General features: G+C 38.8%; 1 protein-coding gene across 2 annotated transcripts in view; it reads left to right on the forward strand.

The window, feature by feature from the left end:
• Positions 1-642: 642 nt before the first annotated feature.
• Positions 643-16,793, forward strand: part of arhgap6 (Rho GTPase activating protein 6) — a 134,932-nt gene continuing 118,781 nt past the window's right edge. Inside the window, exon 1 of one of the 2 annotated variants that reach the window (XM_031895642.1) lies at positions 643-1,015. In XM_031895642.1, coding sequence (XP_031751502.1) covers positions 974-1,015 — 42 coding nt within the window. In that variant the 5' untranslated portion in view covers positions 643-973. 2 annotated transcript variants of the gene reach the window in all.

The following is a 16,793-nucleotide window of genomic DNA, read 5'->3' on the forward strand; positions in this document are numbered from 1 at the left end:
GCTTGGAGGAAATAGCCCAACTTTTAAATCATCGCTTTTATACGAGTCATCGAGTACTTTTATATGTGTCATGGAACTCCAAGGGCACTTTTAATATCCCAATTTTTTTCCAACAAGGTTTCCTTTATTTATTATAACATGTTTCAGTGAGTTTCACTGACAGAAATGACACCACTAAGAACAGTTTATAAGGATGTAATACAGGATAGCCATGGCTATTATGTACTATATCCATTTATACTTTTGTATGAGTGGCTGAGTGCTTAGTTCAGTGGTTATTTCATTCTCCATGTTACGGGGCATATTTATCATGCTGTGTAAAAAACGGCGAGAAAATTCAACACGTGTAAAAAACGGCGTAAAATCTGCGTACATTTTTTACGCGTTTTTTCTTCCTACGGAACTTATGTCAAATAACAGCATAAAATCTACCATTCAGACAGCGATCTCTGTTTATTTTACAGAGCTTTTTACGCCGTTTTTTCAGCTAATTCGTTTTGCACAGCTTAATAAATATGCCCTTATGGGTTATTTAATGTCAACGCACGCAGAATACAAGCCTTTCGCCAGTATCATTCAGATATAAACAGTCATTTGAAAACAAAGTGAATATAAGCCCCGAACGACCAGAGAGAGAGAAACCAATGTACCTTCACCTCCAGCCCCACTGCCTCCCGGGCCGGCCCCCGCATCCTCTCACTCCCTCCTCCCCCTCTCCCGCCTAGAGCTCCAGGCACAGGCTCATGGCGAGGGGAGCGGTGTTAGTGCTGCTGCTGCCGGCACTCCTGCTTAGCAGCCCCTGAGGATGACTTGGGTTAGCTAGTGGGATAAGGCGAACGCTCTCCACTGCGACTGTTGGAATCGCAAGGATGTGGTTGCAGCGCGCAACGAAGATATAAAGGAGTGTTTTGCTATTCTAGGGATAAAGTATTTACACAAGTACTGAGGATTTGCTTTCTTGCTGCCGTACGTCATGGGGGACTCGGTGTTCTGTGACAGGAGACTGTGCTACACGGTAAGTACCTTGCCTTTTAACGCTCTGACGGGGATGCCGAAACTTGCTGCCCCCCAGCTGTTGCTAATGAGCTCCCAGTACCTCTGCGCAGCTGTGGGGCTGGTTGGTGGATGCTGGAGTAGCACTCAACTTACTAGGCATTGCTGGGGTAGTTGGGCAGTGCATTTGTCAGAAGGGCAAGATGCTGGGAGTAGTTTGTGGCTACCAGAGTTACACAGTGTTTAGCTAAAGGTTCATTTGCTGCTCATATACTGGTGGCTTTGTATACTTCAACTGCCTGTATACTACAACTCCCACATGTCGGATTGGAGTTAATAAAAGCTATAGTTCAAAAACAGCTGTGGAGCCTGAGGTGCTTATTCCATTGCTTGCAGTGGACTTAAGTGTAACAGTCTGGGTGCACTGTCAATAATGCTTTCTTCTTGTGATATTAAGGCATAAAAATGCCCTTTTTTGGTAGAAGGCGTTGGACGAAGAGGCTGAGGAGCAGTTTGCCCAGTGGGATGCCCAGAATGCAGGGCTGCACTTATACTGTGAACACAAACCTGTTACTCCCTGTTTGCTAATGGACTGCCTCTACAACATGCAGATGTTGCTGGGAATTGTAGTTTCTCACTAGCTGGACGGAGAGGCAAAAGCTGACCACCACTTGTGCTAATGAAGCCCCAGCAGGAAGTTTGCAGACAGTGACAGGCAACATCTGGCCCCGAGGGCTAGTCCCTCACCCTGCGTTCATATAGGTCTGTTGTGATTTATAGTTGGTGTGGCTCCTGGGGAATGTGCAGGGAGTTGTTGGCTATGTTTGTATAGTTGAAGATGATGTGCAGAACAAAGGGGGTTCCAGTACCAGCTGAGAGGGAAGTGATACTGCTTCAGTTGGCTCTTTTGGGGCTGAACAGTCTGAGGGCTAATCCACATTGAGCAACATTTTAGTCACCGTCACGGTGCTTCACAAGAGATTATGTGTATATCCTAGTTTTCGGTTCACTTCACACAGGTTTGGGGTTTGTAGAATGATTCTTTTCCTTAGGAACAATTAGCCTAATGTCAGCAGGATTATTGGAACAGAGATAGACAGATTAACATCATTGCAGTGCTCACCTTTTCAAGCAAACATTAATGGTGGGTGGTAGATAAAAAGCAATTCCAGGCAATACAAAGGGTTGGTATCAACTGTAAATCTGGGAATTTTAGAACAACAGCTCTCTGGCTGCTGGGCAACAATAGAGCAACTCCCAGCACTTTAACAGTTAATTTTCCTCTTCATTAAAATGATTTGGATTTAATTTTTTAATTCTTTATGTTATGATTGAGATAGATATATAGTTTACTTCCATGCCTTACCTGCCTTGTCTTCTTTGAGGCAAAGATGGTTTAGAATGAAGGGCTTAGATTAACCTGAGTGGTCTTGGCTGAACTCTACATCCCAAGTATTAGCCACTCACCCCTCCCCTTGACATAAGCATGCAGTGGCATGTTAGCCACAATCCACCTTTCTACACAAGCTAATTTGCTTGCAATGACCGACAAAAGGGGGCCCTCCCAGCACTGCTATGAACATGCCAGCAAAGGGTGTAATGGATTTGGGCAATGTTGTTTTCACTTCTTTGAAGAGGCAGTTGACTTTACACAGTATTTCTGTGGTTTTCTAAAGAAGCAGTCAATGTGCTGTCAGGCTACCAACCACTTCCTCCTTTGCAGAAAGGGCATTAACTTGTAGTGGGCAGCAAGTTGTTGTGTGCATGTCTCCAAGAAGTACTTGCAGCTGCTATGCTGCATGATCCCTGTCTTTTTAAGGCCCGTAGAATCTGGCAGTACAGTCATACTGCATTATAGTTATACCTGGGTGCTCAAAAAAAACATTGGCACTTGCCAGCAAAATTATAGTTCATTTATCTGGTCTGAAACTACTTTAAGCCCTTTTCAGGATCTTTGTTACGGTTACTGAATTAGTTTGCAGGCACCTATTAATACCTTAGGATATACACACAGGGCAGCAGAAAACAGCCGTGGGCAAAACGCCCCTGGCGAAAACCAGCAGCGGACAAAATGCCCCTGTTCTCCACCCACTGCTGCTAATACTGCTGAAAGTAAATAGCCCTTTTTTACACTCATGAATAGGCAACAGACAGACCCCAACAACAAATCTGTTACCGCTTTATCTGGCCTGGCCAGTGGCACAATGGGCATATATATATATATATGGGCGTTTATATATATATATATATATATATATATATATAATGTATAGATATTGCACGCAACAGAATTTGATATCAAATCAAAAAGCTTTAATTTAGGGTTGGGTTCTAAATAAAGCTTTTTAAATAAATATTAAGTCCTGTTAATTGCAATACCCCGTATTTTTATGGTTCCTGTTATTTGCACCCAGGCAATTGGTTATGTTTTTTATATGAATTTATTGGTAACTTTGGTCACAATGCAACTTAAATCTCTGTTTTAGTAATAACCTTCAAAGACAACAGGAGATAAAAAAACAGGAAAAACAAATATGTAAAACTCTCGAAAATCAGGCGGAAAAAATGTCTTGTGTGCACTATTGGAGGAGTTAAAAGACGCCCGTGTTCTTCAAAGTTGGTTAATCATCTCCAAGGATGTGTTTGGGTTAGCTACTGTAACTACAATTAGGGAGGAAGGCATTACAGAGTTGTAATTGCTGTGTACATTTGCACATACCTAGAAAGAAAATTCTTTCTTTTCCAAGACGAATTCCCCAGCAGTCGAGTAAAATCTCTGGCCCCAGGCACAGGGGATCCTGATTGTTTATTTACAAGAAATCTTACCAATGGCTTGCAGATACTCGTGTTCAATCTTAGCAGTAGGCAAATGCCACAGGTTTCCCAAGTATTCAACAAAAAATTTGTGGAAAAGTGTTATTTTGTTGACCATATACTTTTTAAGCTTAGTTCTTGACACATGGTAATTGAGTGTCAGACTCATGGGTCACCTGAGAACCAAATGCTAACAGTATTCAAAGTCCAAATACCATAAGATTATCATTGCAAGCTCTACCTTATAGTTCCACATAGGCAAACTTTGTTTTATTTCCCAGATTTATTATGTACTGAAATTTACGCTGTTCTAACACCATGTCCTGGAAAATATATGTATGGTCAGTATGTATGGTCAGTATGTATGTGCCAGAGGCATTCCAGGAGATATATATATGTGCTGCCCACCATCCGCCCCCTCTGAATACATTGCTGCAGACAGGCATTGCTGGATTCAGAACAAGGTGCAGCTCTTGTACTTCATTCCAAGACAACATGATTTGCGCATGTTTTAGCACTTTGCACTTTGTCCGCAGTTTTGTCAATTAGCCCCGTTGTTTGTGATTGTGAATACATTGGGCTCTGATGATTGGTAAACAAATTGATACTGTACATTGCAGAGTGAATGATGGCACAGTGGGATACTTGTGGCAGCAGTGTTTTAAAACAAGGTGTCCTGTTGAGACTGGGACCCACTGGGAAATCCCATAGTATCCGGGCAGGCCCCATATTTGGGGGCCTAAAAGTCTATGATTGGAGAATGTTAATTATATAATATTCTAAGGAAACTTTCATCCAGAAGTGTGTTTCTTCTGGCTATGTTTGCTAAAAAAAACTTTGCCTTTCACATTACCTTAAGGGATCATTTGCTTTTCAGTGTCCGGAAAGTGCACATCAAAGGTTTTGATGTGAGTGACAGATAAAGTGTTTGTGAAACGTTTCAAGTGATGGCATAATTTAGGATATTTCAGCTTGCATGAGCTGATATTCAGTGACTTTATTCCAACTATTTTCCTGATTACTAGGATGTCAAAATTGTGGATAAGATTTGTGAACTGCAACTCCCACCATGCTTCGTAATTAACAGTTGGCAATGTTTTATGAAACCTTAGTCCATTTATAGGTCATGTATTTACTTGAGAAATATTTACATAATTTCCATAATATCATGCAAGCTTTTTTTCCTAGGTTCATGATCATTTTGCCTGTTGCTCCTGGCAGCCATTATAATCTGATCCTAGTGCATCCTCCTCTGGTTACTGGAGAGTTTATTATGCTTTGCCCTGGGCTGAGAGTGGGAGGTAAGACTCTACCCAGAAATGTGCTTTGCAGCATAAGTCTCACAATAAAATATTTTACGCAATGTGTCCCTTTTTTATGACTGTATGACTCACATTACATGTGCTGAAATAGTGAAATTCTTCCCTTCTGGAGCTCTTTATAGTGAGCCTTGTGCAGCACAAATACTTCATCAGATGGACTGTCCTAATTTAACTTTTCATGCCAATGAGGAAGGTCTTGATTACATAACTACTGACGGTGTTTTGAGGAAGTTCTGATATAATTTGCTGAAAACAGTGTTTATACAGATTATTAATGCCAGAACAAGTGGATCTAGGGTTTGCAATAGCAACAACCTAAATATATCACTAAAATGTATGTTATGTAAGTAGGTTTTATTAGTTCTTTTAAGGAATAAAAATTAATTTATTCACTGTAAAATCAATCGACATTGTATCTACAGCAGAAAAAATAAAGCAGCCCTTGTTGAATCTTACTACAACCGCCATCATTTAACGCCCCAACTCCCAGCATGGGGATTCTAGGCATGCAATGCTAAATGCTTATTACCTGGTGCCTACCTTTGTAGCAGCATCCATACAGGTCTATGCTGCAATACTTACACATCTGAGTTGCCACAACTTGCTATAACATACTTTTGCAGCTTCTGGGATTAATCCAGGAGCCCTGTGTTTGATATTTAAGACCAAACACTACTTGAGCCTTAAATACTAAATGCAAACATGAGCCAGTGCTGTATGTTTTGCCCAGTGACTTTTCTCTGATGCTGTTTTCCATTTTGAAAGTTCTTCTCAGGCAAATCTTTTTTTATGAAAAGGAATGAAAAAAAACACAGTCCATATATCATGAGAACATATTTAATATTTTTAGTAAGTAATTGATCTGTTTAAGCCGCTTTCAGAATGCATGTAGAATAGACTATAAGGATGTACCTAAAATGATACTGTACCTCTAAAGATGTGCCCAATAGCACAATTTACAGTACATTTTCTAAACTACTGATTTTTTTATGTGAGCTTAGGCACAGACTCACAATATATGACATGTATGTACAATATTAAATTGACGAAGCAAGGCCTATTAATTATTTATTATTTGTTATTTCTGATTGACATTATCTGACAGCACAGAAACCAGTGCAATGTACATCATAATTGATTAATAATCTATCCTGTTGCATTAGCTTCTATGATAGACACAACCTCATTTTGCATGTGATGATGATTTCTTCAACAACAGCCCAAAGCACACTGAGTGTGTGCAGTGTCACTGACACAAAAGATGGCAAACTCCTGCATACCATCCTGCATAGATTATTAACAGTACAGGGGCTGCTGAACCTCTAAGCTAGTACAGTATCTTTAACATTTAAAATACAGCATTTCTAGTTATAGTCTTTTTTAAGGCTTTATTTCAATTTAAAACTGCAGTCTAATTAGTAAGACATCAATACTGTTAACTAAGTTAATTTCATTTGTGCCTTTTTTGTTAATATTCTTAAAAATAAAAACATTCTTATTCAGATTTTTTCCCTTAACCAGATTGTTTCAATATGCTTTCATATAATACTTGTGTTTCAAATTAGTTTTCCTTTAAGATCAAACTGCGTTGCCATTTGGCTCGCCTGATACAGCACCTCTCTCTGTATCCTTTACAGTTTTTTTGACAGTGGCCTGTGCCCAAATCTTTTTTTTAATATCTTCAGGATGGAATTAGATTTCACCCATCTAAGTAATACGATATGGTCCATAGTTTGTTAAAAATTCTGCGAAGAGTGCAAATGCATGCTGTTTATGGGTGATTGGGAACTGCTGAGTGTACTGTGGTCACTTTTTAGTTTAAGCCATTGTGCAGATTCCTAAGGAATGCTGCTACTCCCAGCTGTGCCACTATTGGCTGCTTGGCCTAAAACCACTGGATTAAACAGCAGAATAACAATTGAAGATAAGAACTTTTACAGGTCTCTCCTTTGTAGAGGGGTTTTGGTGACAGATACATCCCTGTCTGTACAAAAACAGACACGTTGATTTGATTTACCGGCTGATCAGTTGCAAAACAATGTGGTGAGGCATTGTACAGTCCCATGCTGGGAGAGACCTCTTGTTATCACAGGCAATCCTGTTATTCTTAACAGCATATTCCTTTCACATACACACATCAGTCGGCTTGTTAGTGTTTGTACTGCTCTGCCTTGCCAGGAAGTGAAATCGTTCTCATGAATGACTTGCTGATAAAGGCAGCGCAGCGTTATAATTTAAGAAGCAATGTTGAGCAAATAGAGCTGAGATATAACACTAATTTATTGTTTTAATCACATAAATTACCATATTCAAAATACATTTTATTCATGGTTAAGTGCAGCAAACATATTTACTCTTTTTGATGAATTATCTACATCTAGCTTCTGAGCTTTTTCTTAAAGAGAGTGGGTGAGTGTTTCCTACGGAGGGATTCAGATATAGAGTTCCAGAGGTAAGGAGCAGCAAGATAGAAAGGTTTAAGACGAGAAAGCGCAGTGGGTGTGGATGGTGTAAAAAGACGGAGGCTCTGAGAGGAGCAGAGGAGATGACCAGGAACATGCAGGGAGACCAGTGAAGAAATGTAGTGAGGAGCAAAGGAGTGAAGGGCTTTGAATGTTAGCAGAGGGATTTTGTAAGCTTTCCTTTGCTTAACAGGCAGCCATGCAAGAGAGCTTAAGTGCGGCTGAACAGGTCCCCTCTTTGGAGAGAGCAGGAGGATCCTGGCAGCAGAGTTTAAGATTTATTGCAGGGGAGAGAGGTTGGAGTCTGGGAGGCCGGTTAGTAGGAGATTGCAGTAATCTAAGCGGGAAAGGATAAGGGCATGTATTAGTGTTTTAGCTGTTACTTGTGAAAGAAAGGGGCGTATCTTGGCAATATAGTGTTGGATATAACTATAGCCAGGGCATGTTGACTATAGTCTTGGAATGTGGGTCTTAACCATCTTGTGGACATTTGTGGGCTTTCCAGGCCTACAGCCCACAAGATCATTAAGATTAACTATATTTTCCAGACTACTGTTGAGTGCACTGCAGAGTAACAATGTTACATGTTACAATAATCAGTATTTACAGTTTGAGGCCTCATCTGATATTGCCTTATATGCTTTCCCACATAACTGACCTATGTCAAACTTTCCTGTGGCAGGATGAAGTACGTGCTAAGTCACAGAGGAGTTCCTTGACCTTGGAACTCAGAGGTGACTTCTAATATCCTCATATTTTTCATTTATTATAATACACAAGTTTCAGTGAGTCGTAACAGATATTACATCAATAAGCAGTAATTATAACTGATGACATCACTAAGCGCTGTTTTAAGGATATCATTTACAGGATATTCTTATTTTAAGGTTCTGGCATGCAAAAAGTTTAGAACAGTATTTAAGGATCCATGCATTTCTAGGAGTCCCTTCTTTTTGACAAACAATGGAAAGCACAACATTGCTAAAATTCTGTAAGTGTAATATCAAATAAGAGGGTTTGGGTGACTTCCTGTATAAACATAATATCACTGCCTACCGTAATCTCTGGGTTTACAGTTAGTTTGTGTATGTATGTATGTGCATATATATATGTGTGTGTGTATTTACGCTGCAGGTGTATGTATGTATTCATTTATATGCACTGGGGAACATGTTGGAAGGTCAACTTGGTGGGCTATTGTCATTTTCAAACCAAAATAACTATGTTACTTACTTTACCATATACACATTTATGAGTAACTAGAGAGTTCAGTTTGCCATCATAAAAAAGCAATTCAAGATAGAACTGGATGCCCTATGAGGATAAAGAATCTAATAAGACCCAGCTGGAAATTCTGTAGACCATTTTTTGTTATTAGTGTCTGGGACATTATTGTAGATCACTGTAATATTTTTAGTTTGTGGAAAATGTGTCTAACCTGTCTATATCTAAAGTGAGGTATAGATATTGTGTTGTTGAATCAGTTAAATGTTCTTGTGAATTTTTCGATATGGCCATCAGGAAAGGCGGGTAAGGCGGGTAATGTTCTTTCCAATGCTCTGTTCGTTTAGCAACATGCCTGCTTGAAAAGATAACAGATTAGATAGAGGAAAAGCTTTTAGCATCTACATATTGCTGATAAGGATATGAGGAAATGGCAGATTGTTCACATACCAGGTCAACAGTTCGTTAAGGAAAAAAGGCAGTTATGGTAAATATTAAACCATATACCTAACATGTTTGTGGTATTTCTTATACCACCTTGGACATATTTGCCTTCATTAACACTACACAATTTTCTTGTGCTTTTACCCGTACATTTATATGCTGGTCTATATTAGTTTTTGGGGGCAATTTTTCTTGAAGGAATTTGCCCCACAGACTACATACATTATAAGTTGTTGCACTATAATTACATATTTTGATCGCAGACATCTAAACTCCCTGGCACTGTGGTAACCCATTTCATGGCTTTCTATTACATTTTGGTGGATGAGGTCAGCATTGCTGAATCATTATATCTAATCAAATCCCAATTGTGTATATGCAGAATAAAACTCATGAAGAAAATTTCTTCAAGACAAAATGCCTTTAAATTGTTATAAAATGATTGACCATCATGTTTGTTATTTTTCATTAGGTAGGTAAAATGTGCCCCATCTATATTTAAAAAGCAAATAATAACAAGCTTGCATTAGTTTATATTTTAGTATGGGCAATTATTCAGGGAAACATTCATGTTACATTGTCCAGGTTGTGGAGGAGTAGTACACATGTAATTATCTGTCACTGCATTACATCTTGACTTTGAAAGGTGAAGGTGCACAGTTGATGAACCTAAAAAAGTGAATGTGGCCTGGAGTGGGGGCTCTAACTTAAGAGATGTAGGGACTTCTGACCATGGAAAGTGGTACTGCAGCCCTTTCCTCTAAGACTAATTAAAAAATAATAGCCTCTATATGTGATAAAAGGCACACGGTTTGCTGGGCTGCACATAGCAACTCATAACAACAAATAAGATATCAGCTTTTTAACTGGTGACCAGTGAATGCTACTTGCTAATTGGTTCCTATACCTGATTAGCCCCGTAGCAAATGTTGAAGCTTTTATTACATGTAACCCTTTTTGGCTATAAAATAGTTAAACACCAGCTATTGGTAGAGCATGGGGTACATTGCGACTCTCTTTCTCAGGAATGGGCCTTCGCTATATGGAAGGAACTGCTGGATGGTGTTGTTAAACTACACCTCCCGCTGCCACTGTGTAGTGTAATTGCTTAGATCCAAATGAAAAAGTCTTAGGGAGCAACACAGGTATAAAAAATGTACCTGGGCTGCAAAATAAGAGCTAGAATTGCCTATTTGGTAGCCCATATGTAGATTGGCAGCCTACAGAAGGCTCTGTTTGGGAGTACACTGTGTTTTTATGTAACCAAACCTTGCCTACAAGCCAGAAATGTAAAAATAACTACCTGCTTTGAGGCCACTGGGAGCAACATCCAAGGGTTTGGTAAGAAACATATTGCTCACGAGCCACTGTTTGAGGATCCCTGGCTTAGATCAAAGTATAAGATGGACGCCAGGAGCTCTTGCAAATCAAACTTTAACTCTTTATTGTCCAAGACAAGTTGTAGCAATGCAGGGATAAATCAAGATACTCACAATGTAGATATATAGCAGACACCTTTGAGGATAGTAAGAGAGGATGCCAGCGGTTTATCCCACCTATTTGGGAGACTGGGCAGGGTAAAGCACCTGTCAGCACGGCACCACTATGGAGGGCAGTCTGGATAGTTACTCTAATCCTCAGGTTGATAACCTTTAGCTTGTATGGGTCCTACAGCCGACTATGGACCAGGCATTTACACTGACCTATATCCTGCGTCTAAAACCGTGGCCCTAGGCTAAGGCAACATTGTGTGTATGGAAGGGTACTTCCAGCTGACCTTCTAGTTGGAGTCTTAACTGTTCTTACTATATAGTTCTATCTATCTCACTCTCCTAGAGAGTGCTATTACAGTATTCTGCTATTCTATATAGTCCTCATTCCCGTGAATGAGGACTATATAGAATAGCAGAATACTGTAATAGCACTCTCTAGAAGAGTGAGGAGCCTGTCCCCGACTTTACCAGAGTGGATTTTAATCCTGGGGCAAATGGCTTGGCTCTACTGGGGCCTATTCTGATCCCAGGCTCAGTGGAGCTGTTCCTTGAGAATCAGAGGCAGCCAAAGAAGAAGCCACACCTCCTTGTTCGACACTATATGAGACTGCAAGGGGTGTTGTCAACCAACTAAACCAATAAGGTATAGTGCAATAACTGTAAACTAGATACATGGGTCTTTGCCCAGTAACACTACAATCAGGAAGAGGTAGGGTTTAAAGCCATAGGGCAGCTTATCCCTATGGATCCCTACATACATAACCCCTCATGTCTTCTGCTGTAGTACAGGAGAATATTTTGCTGGCCCTGGCTTCTGTGAGAAAGAAATTAGTGTTAATGTGCATTGTCTTATAAGGAGACCTCCTAATTACTTTGCTGTATTACTACCCTCTGTCCTGACAGGATATTGGAATTTTCTTCTAGGCACTCCCTTTCTAGCATTCTCTCCAGTTTGTTCTCCTTCCTTCTACTTGTCAAATACTACTGCATTTCATAAGTAAGGTATTATGGGAGGATACCCAATTCTCAGCAGTAAAAGAAGATGGTGCATGGTATCAGCGAATCTATTTAAAGAATTTGTGGATTTTGAGTTTGTCTCACAAAAGCATAATAAAAAACAAGAATATTTACTTTTCTTTTTCTCTTTTTTGTCCAAGTATAGCCATGTTACTGATTAGGCATACTTCTGGCTATGCAGCTCTGATAAGCAGCCTTTAATTTTAGCCGTCCGTTCTTCATTTTTAACTGTATTAAATTGAACTAAACTACTAATTGCCGATCGGCAACTACTTATTTCCATCTTTTTCTGTAGATATATGCAATGGTTGGTACTTTATAAAGGAAAGGTTGTTGATATTATTAGTTGTCACTGTACTTATACCCTTATATACTACAGTATAGACCTTTTAACCCTGTATTACCTGGGCTTGAAATGTATGAAAAGGCAAAATAGAATAGAATAGAAAAAAAAAAATAATAGAAGAAAACTTAACCTCTGTGTTTATTGCTATTTGCAACATGCTTCCTACACTGTTAAAATAACAGTTTATGAAATGTCAGAGAAATGTAAGGGATTGTTCTCTGGGAATTTATAACTGTGTTATTTCAAAACCATTAAAGGGAAACGAAAGTCAAAGTCACTTGGGGGTGCCAAAATGTTAGGCACCCCCAAGTGACTTTAACCGCTTACCTCGTACCCCGGGCTGGTGCCCCTGTTAGGAGAAAACAGCACCAGCCCGGGGCACCTGGAGCGCAGCGCTTCCGTCTTCCTCGCTTCCTTTTCCTGAGTGCCAGCGGTGGGCGCATGCGCAGTAGAGTGAAAAGCCGACTTTAACATTTAAAGTTCGGCTTTTCACTCTACTGCGCATGCGCGCGCAGCGAATCAGGAAAAGGAAGCGCCGGCAGCTACCCCGGGCTGGTGCTGTTCCTTCCTCACAGGGGCACCAGCCCGGGGTAAAAGGTAGGCGGTCAAAGTCACTTGGGGGTGCCTAACATTTTGGCACCCCCAAGTGACTTTGACTTTATTTTTCCTTTAATTTTAAATAGGATAAGGGTTTGCACACAAATAATTCATTTCTTGTGTGCAAACCCTTATCCTATTTAAAATTACTGTTTTTGGTGCCCTATATGGGGGTACTGGTTTGGGGTTTTTTTTGCACCAAATACTTACATTGCTGTTTCTTTTGCATGCTAAGTGAATGCCCTCCATTTATGTATATTTACTATTTATTTCAAAACCATTCACATTAAATTGGTTATTTACATATTCCTAGATTTTTATCATTTGTTTTTGCAGGTATTACATTAAATAGCTTTACTAGTCAGTATTTTTTTTTCATAATATTTTCAGAATTCAATGGTGGAGGCATCTACTGAGCTTCAAGGTGGTCTTTGTTGCTTTCTTGAAAAACATTTCCATGGACTGTGAAAGCCTGAAAGTAGTGTCCCCACCCAATTTTTACTACTTGCAGTAAAAACAGACTTGAATGAAGAGCGTGTAATCCTCTGTGTTCATTTGCAGCAGTCGATGCAGAAAAATATGTCTAGCAATATTACTTAGGATAAAATGCCCTTACATTTCATAATATAACAAAAACCACATGGTGATTATAGTGGTGCATGTTGTACCTTCATCTTTTGTTCATGCATGTGAAAATCATACACAACAGCTGCTAATAACCTGTAAAAATATGTCCTTAAAAATGCTGCTTAGTGATGTCATGGTTTCCTTTGCTGCTTAATGATGTATATAGTTCTACAGGGATACACAGCACTGTACAGCTTTACAATGTACAAAAGTACACTTAGAAAAGTATACTTAAAATAGACAAGCATAATAATAATACTTGCTCATTGCTAGTATCAAATTTTTTTGAAGTGCTTATACTTGTGAGCCTTGTGAGGTCTGCCCATCACAACCCCATGTTCTACACACACTGTGCTACTTATTGAGTAGCAGTGGCAAAAGACCTTCTCTGCCAGAGGGCAGCAGCAGTCAGACCACCCATACATGCCATAGGCCATAGACTTTTGACTTGTGATGACTCAAAAATATAGTCCCCAAGAGGTGGAAAACCAAAAATGTCATTATTAATTTGGTGGAGCAAATGGTAATTGATATTTTTGTTTACACACTAAAATATCAATTTTCTTCTCTTAATATTATTGCATAATTATTGGTCGGAAACAGGTGGAGTTTTGATAATTACCTCTATTGTTAATTTTAATGTTAATCTAATACCTCTGTTCTGAATTTTTATGTTAAGATGACTGGACCAAATGGATGAATACAACATGGGCCATACCATTTTGGCAGCCTTCATATTCTCCTGTTAACTCAGGCTGACCTCCTTAACAATTTAGAATAGTAAGAATCTGCCAGTACATTATGCACTAGCCGACAAACTAACCACTGTTTATAGTACATGGATATTTTTTAGGACTGGTAAAGCCAAAACACACCCACTGAACATCAAGTTTCATCCTTAAAAGAGACACTGGTCTCAGAATAAAAAAACAAAAAAAAAACACTTACACTATGGACAATACAGATCACATTTCTGTTCCAATTGAAGAGCTGTAAATAGCATCACATCATTTTGTGAGGCTGTTTAGTCATCAATGTTTTGTATCAAATTTTCTCCTATTTGGTAATCGGTGAATGTGAATCAGCCTGGGGCCTTTAGTAAAGATTATATTCACAAGGTTTATGCTTTATGCTAGTGAAACCATCCCAAGAGCATACAGCATGTACATGAAATCCCATAGCTGTGCAGGGTAAAAGGTCATTAGGTTGTATTCTGAAGGCTTGCTAAAACTGAATATATTAATGCAATCCAAAATGCCAAAGTAGCAGAGTTTTCAGATAAAATCTCCAAATAAATGTTGAGCATGCTTACTGGCAAATATAATATTTATATATTTTTTTTGGCAGTGCATTTATTGATATTGTAATATGTGCTCACAACAATAACATATGTAGGCCTAGTAATATTTAAATGCCTATACTGTAATTTGTGCCATTAGAGCAGATGTATTCTCTGAAATGTATGTGATTATTACAAGTATGTTGCTTCTTGATAAGGATGGGTAGAATACTGTATACACCCTGTTTACTCTTAAGTGACAGCAAATTTTAGGAGGACTATTGTGACTATTATCCTCTCTAATATATAATTTACATAAAATTGTGAATATATGTGGTCCATTGACCCTATGTTCTAACTTTCCCAAAGTGAGACTGTGGTTTATTTTGTACAATTTCATTTTGCATCCTCAGAGCCAAGCTGCTAAGAAGATCACAGATCTGTGGGTCCCTTAAATATTGCACCTGCTACTTCAAACTAATCCTTTTGTTGGGTGCCTGATTGATTTCTTGTTGAATTCTTAGTCTTTTCATGAGTCACATGAGAGTTTTACATGGCAGCTTACTTTCACATTCTGCTTTACACTGAAGCCACAGATTAGCCTTGGAAAGGAAAACCAAGAGATTTACTTAAATGCAGTTATTATGTAATTTTAGACTTATTGCATTTAGCAGTTATAGAAAGCATTGTAAACAATAACCATGCATTTATTACAAGCACATTTTTTAACCACTAAGGGGGCTGTCTACAACTTACTTAAACTACGTTAAATTTTAATGAAGGGGGGAATCCATTAAGGCATTAAAAGTACTATGAATGAATGAATAAGAACATATAATTTTATTATTTCTAATGCGATAATGACACACACTAAAATTATAAGAGTGCTGTAGTTGCATCCCGATGACCTTATGCCCTTATTTTAAGAAAATTGCTGTATTTTCAGAGCTAGAGCATCCCAAAACTACAAGACTGAGCACTAGAAGTCAGGTTGCACCCCTAGAGAACAATGGTTTCCAGTACTCAGTGACAGAGGCAGGCTGGACTTTTGGGCAGCTGTAGCTCTAGAAATATTGTCATTTCTGTGAAACAAAGTGACATCCACAGGCTTTTTGGGTATTTCTGATTCAAAATAGCAAACCTGTTAGACACTGTGACATAATGTATTTATAATAATATATATATAGAGAGAGAGAGAGTATAATTAATATTTATTAACAGATATCAACAAGCTTGACTTTGCATATAAAGTTGGCGTTTGCTGTTAAAATTATTACATTTTGCAAACCAGAAGAGGAGTGAGTGACCGGCCAGAGGGAGTCATTAATCACTCTGACAGGACCAGTTAGTCTTGGGTTCTCACTAAAGCTGATTCTGGAAAAAATGTTATTAGTTTTTATAACTTGCCTGGCCTATGGCAAGCAGGTTTATAGCTCTCCCAGGCTGGACGTGTACATGGGTTAACAGTTACATGGGCTAGCCAAACGTTTCCCCTCTGCTGTCAAGTACCAAAAAAAGTGTCTGTAATTACTGCTGGTAATAATTAAGATAGCCCTCCCAGACATGGTAGGAGCTATTAATCTTCTAGACACAAGCAAGCAATCAAGGGCTCAATTCCATACAGAATTCTCAATAGGTATGAAAACATTAAAATATCTATTTTGGTACTAGTGGAAGCAACACAGAGTAAATCAAGCAAAGGGACCAAATACCATTAATTTTTTCTAGTGTTGACGGGTGTGGTATATAAACAACTAGAATACAAGGTTTACTTGAATGTGTGCATCCTGTAGAGGCATCCACAGGGGGTAGTTTCTGTTAAATATGAAACCCTAAACCTGACCAGACTCCATCTTACCTGTCTAAGATTTTGCAAGCTTTCTACATGCAAAGTATTCCAAATAATATAATAAAATAATTGGCAAGACTTAAATATTAAATGTAATAATGTATTTTTTGCTCAGAGACCAACAAAACATCATAGAAATAAGAATCTTTAATTGCAAATATCTTTCCATACATGCAGTCTTATGGTATTTTGTTAATCAGTGGTTCCTGTCCAATTTTATCTAGAAGTTTGTTGCTCATAGGACACTTTCTTGTTTCCTCTAAAAGTTGCGGCTCTGAACTCTTTCAATTTTTCCTGTGCCAAATTCAACAAAAACAAAATAAAAT

The sequence above is a fragment of the Xenopus tropicalis genome, chromosome 2 (assembly GCF_000004195.4).
Source record: "Xenopus tropicalis strain Nigerian chromosome 2, UCB_Xtro_10.0, whole genome shotgun sequence".
Classification (NCBI taxonomy): Eukaryota; Metazoa; Chordata; class Amphibia; order Anura; family Pipidae; genus Xenopus; species Xenopus tropicalis.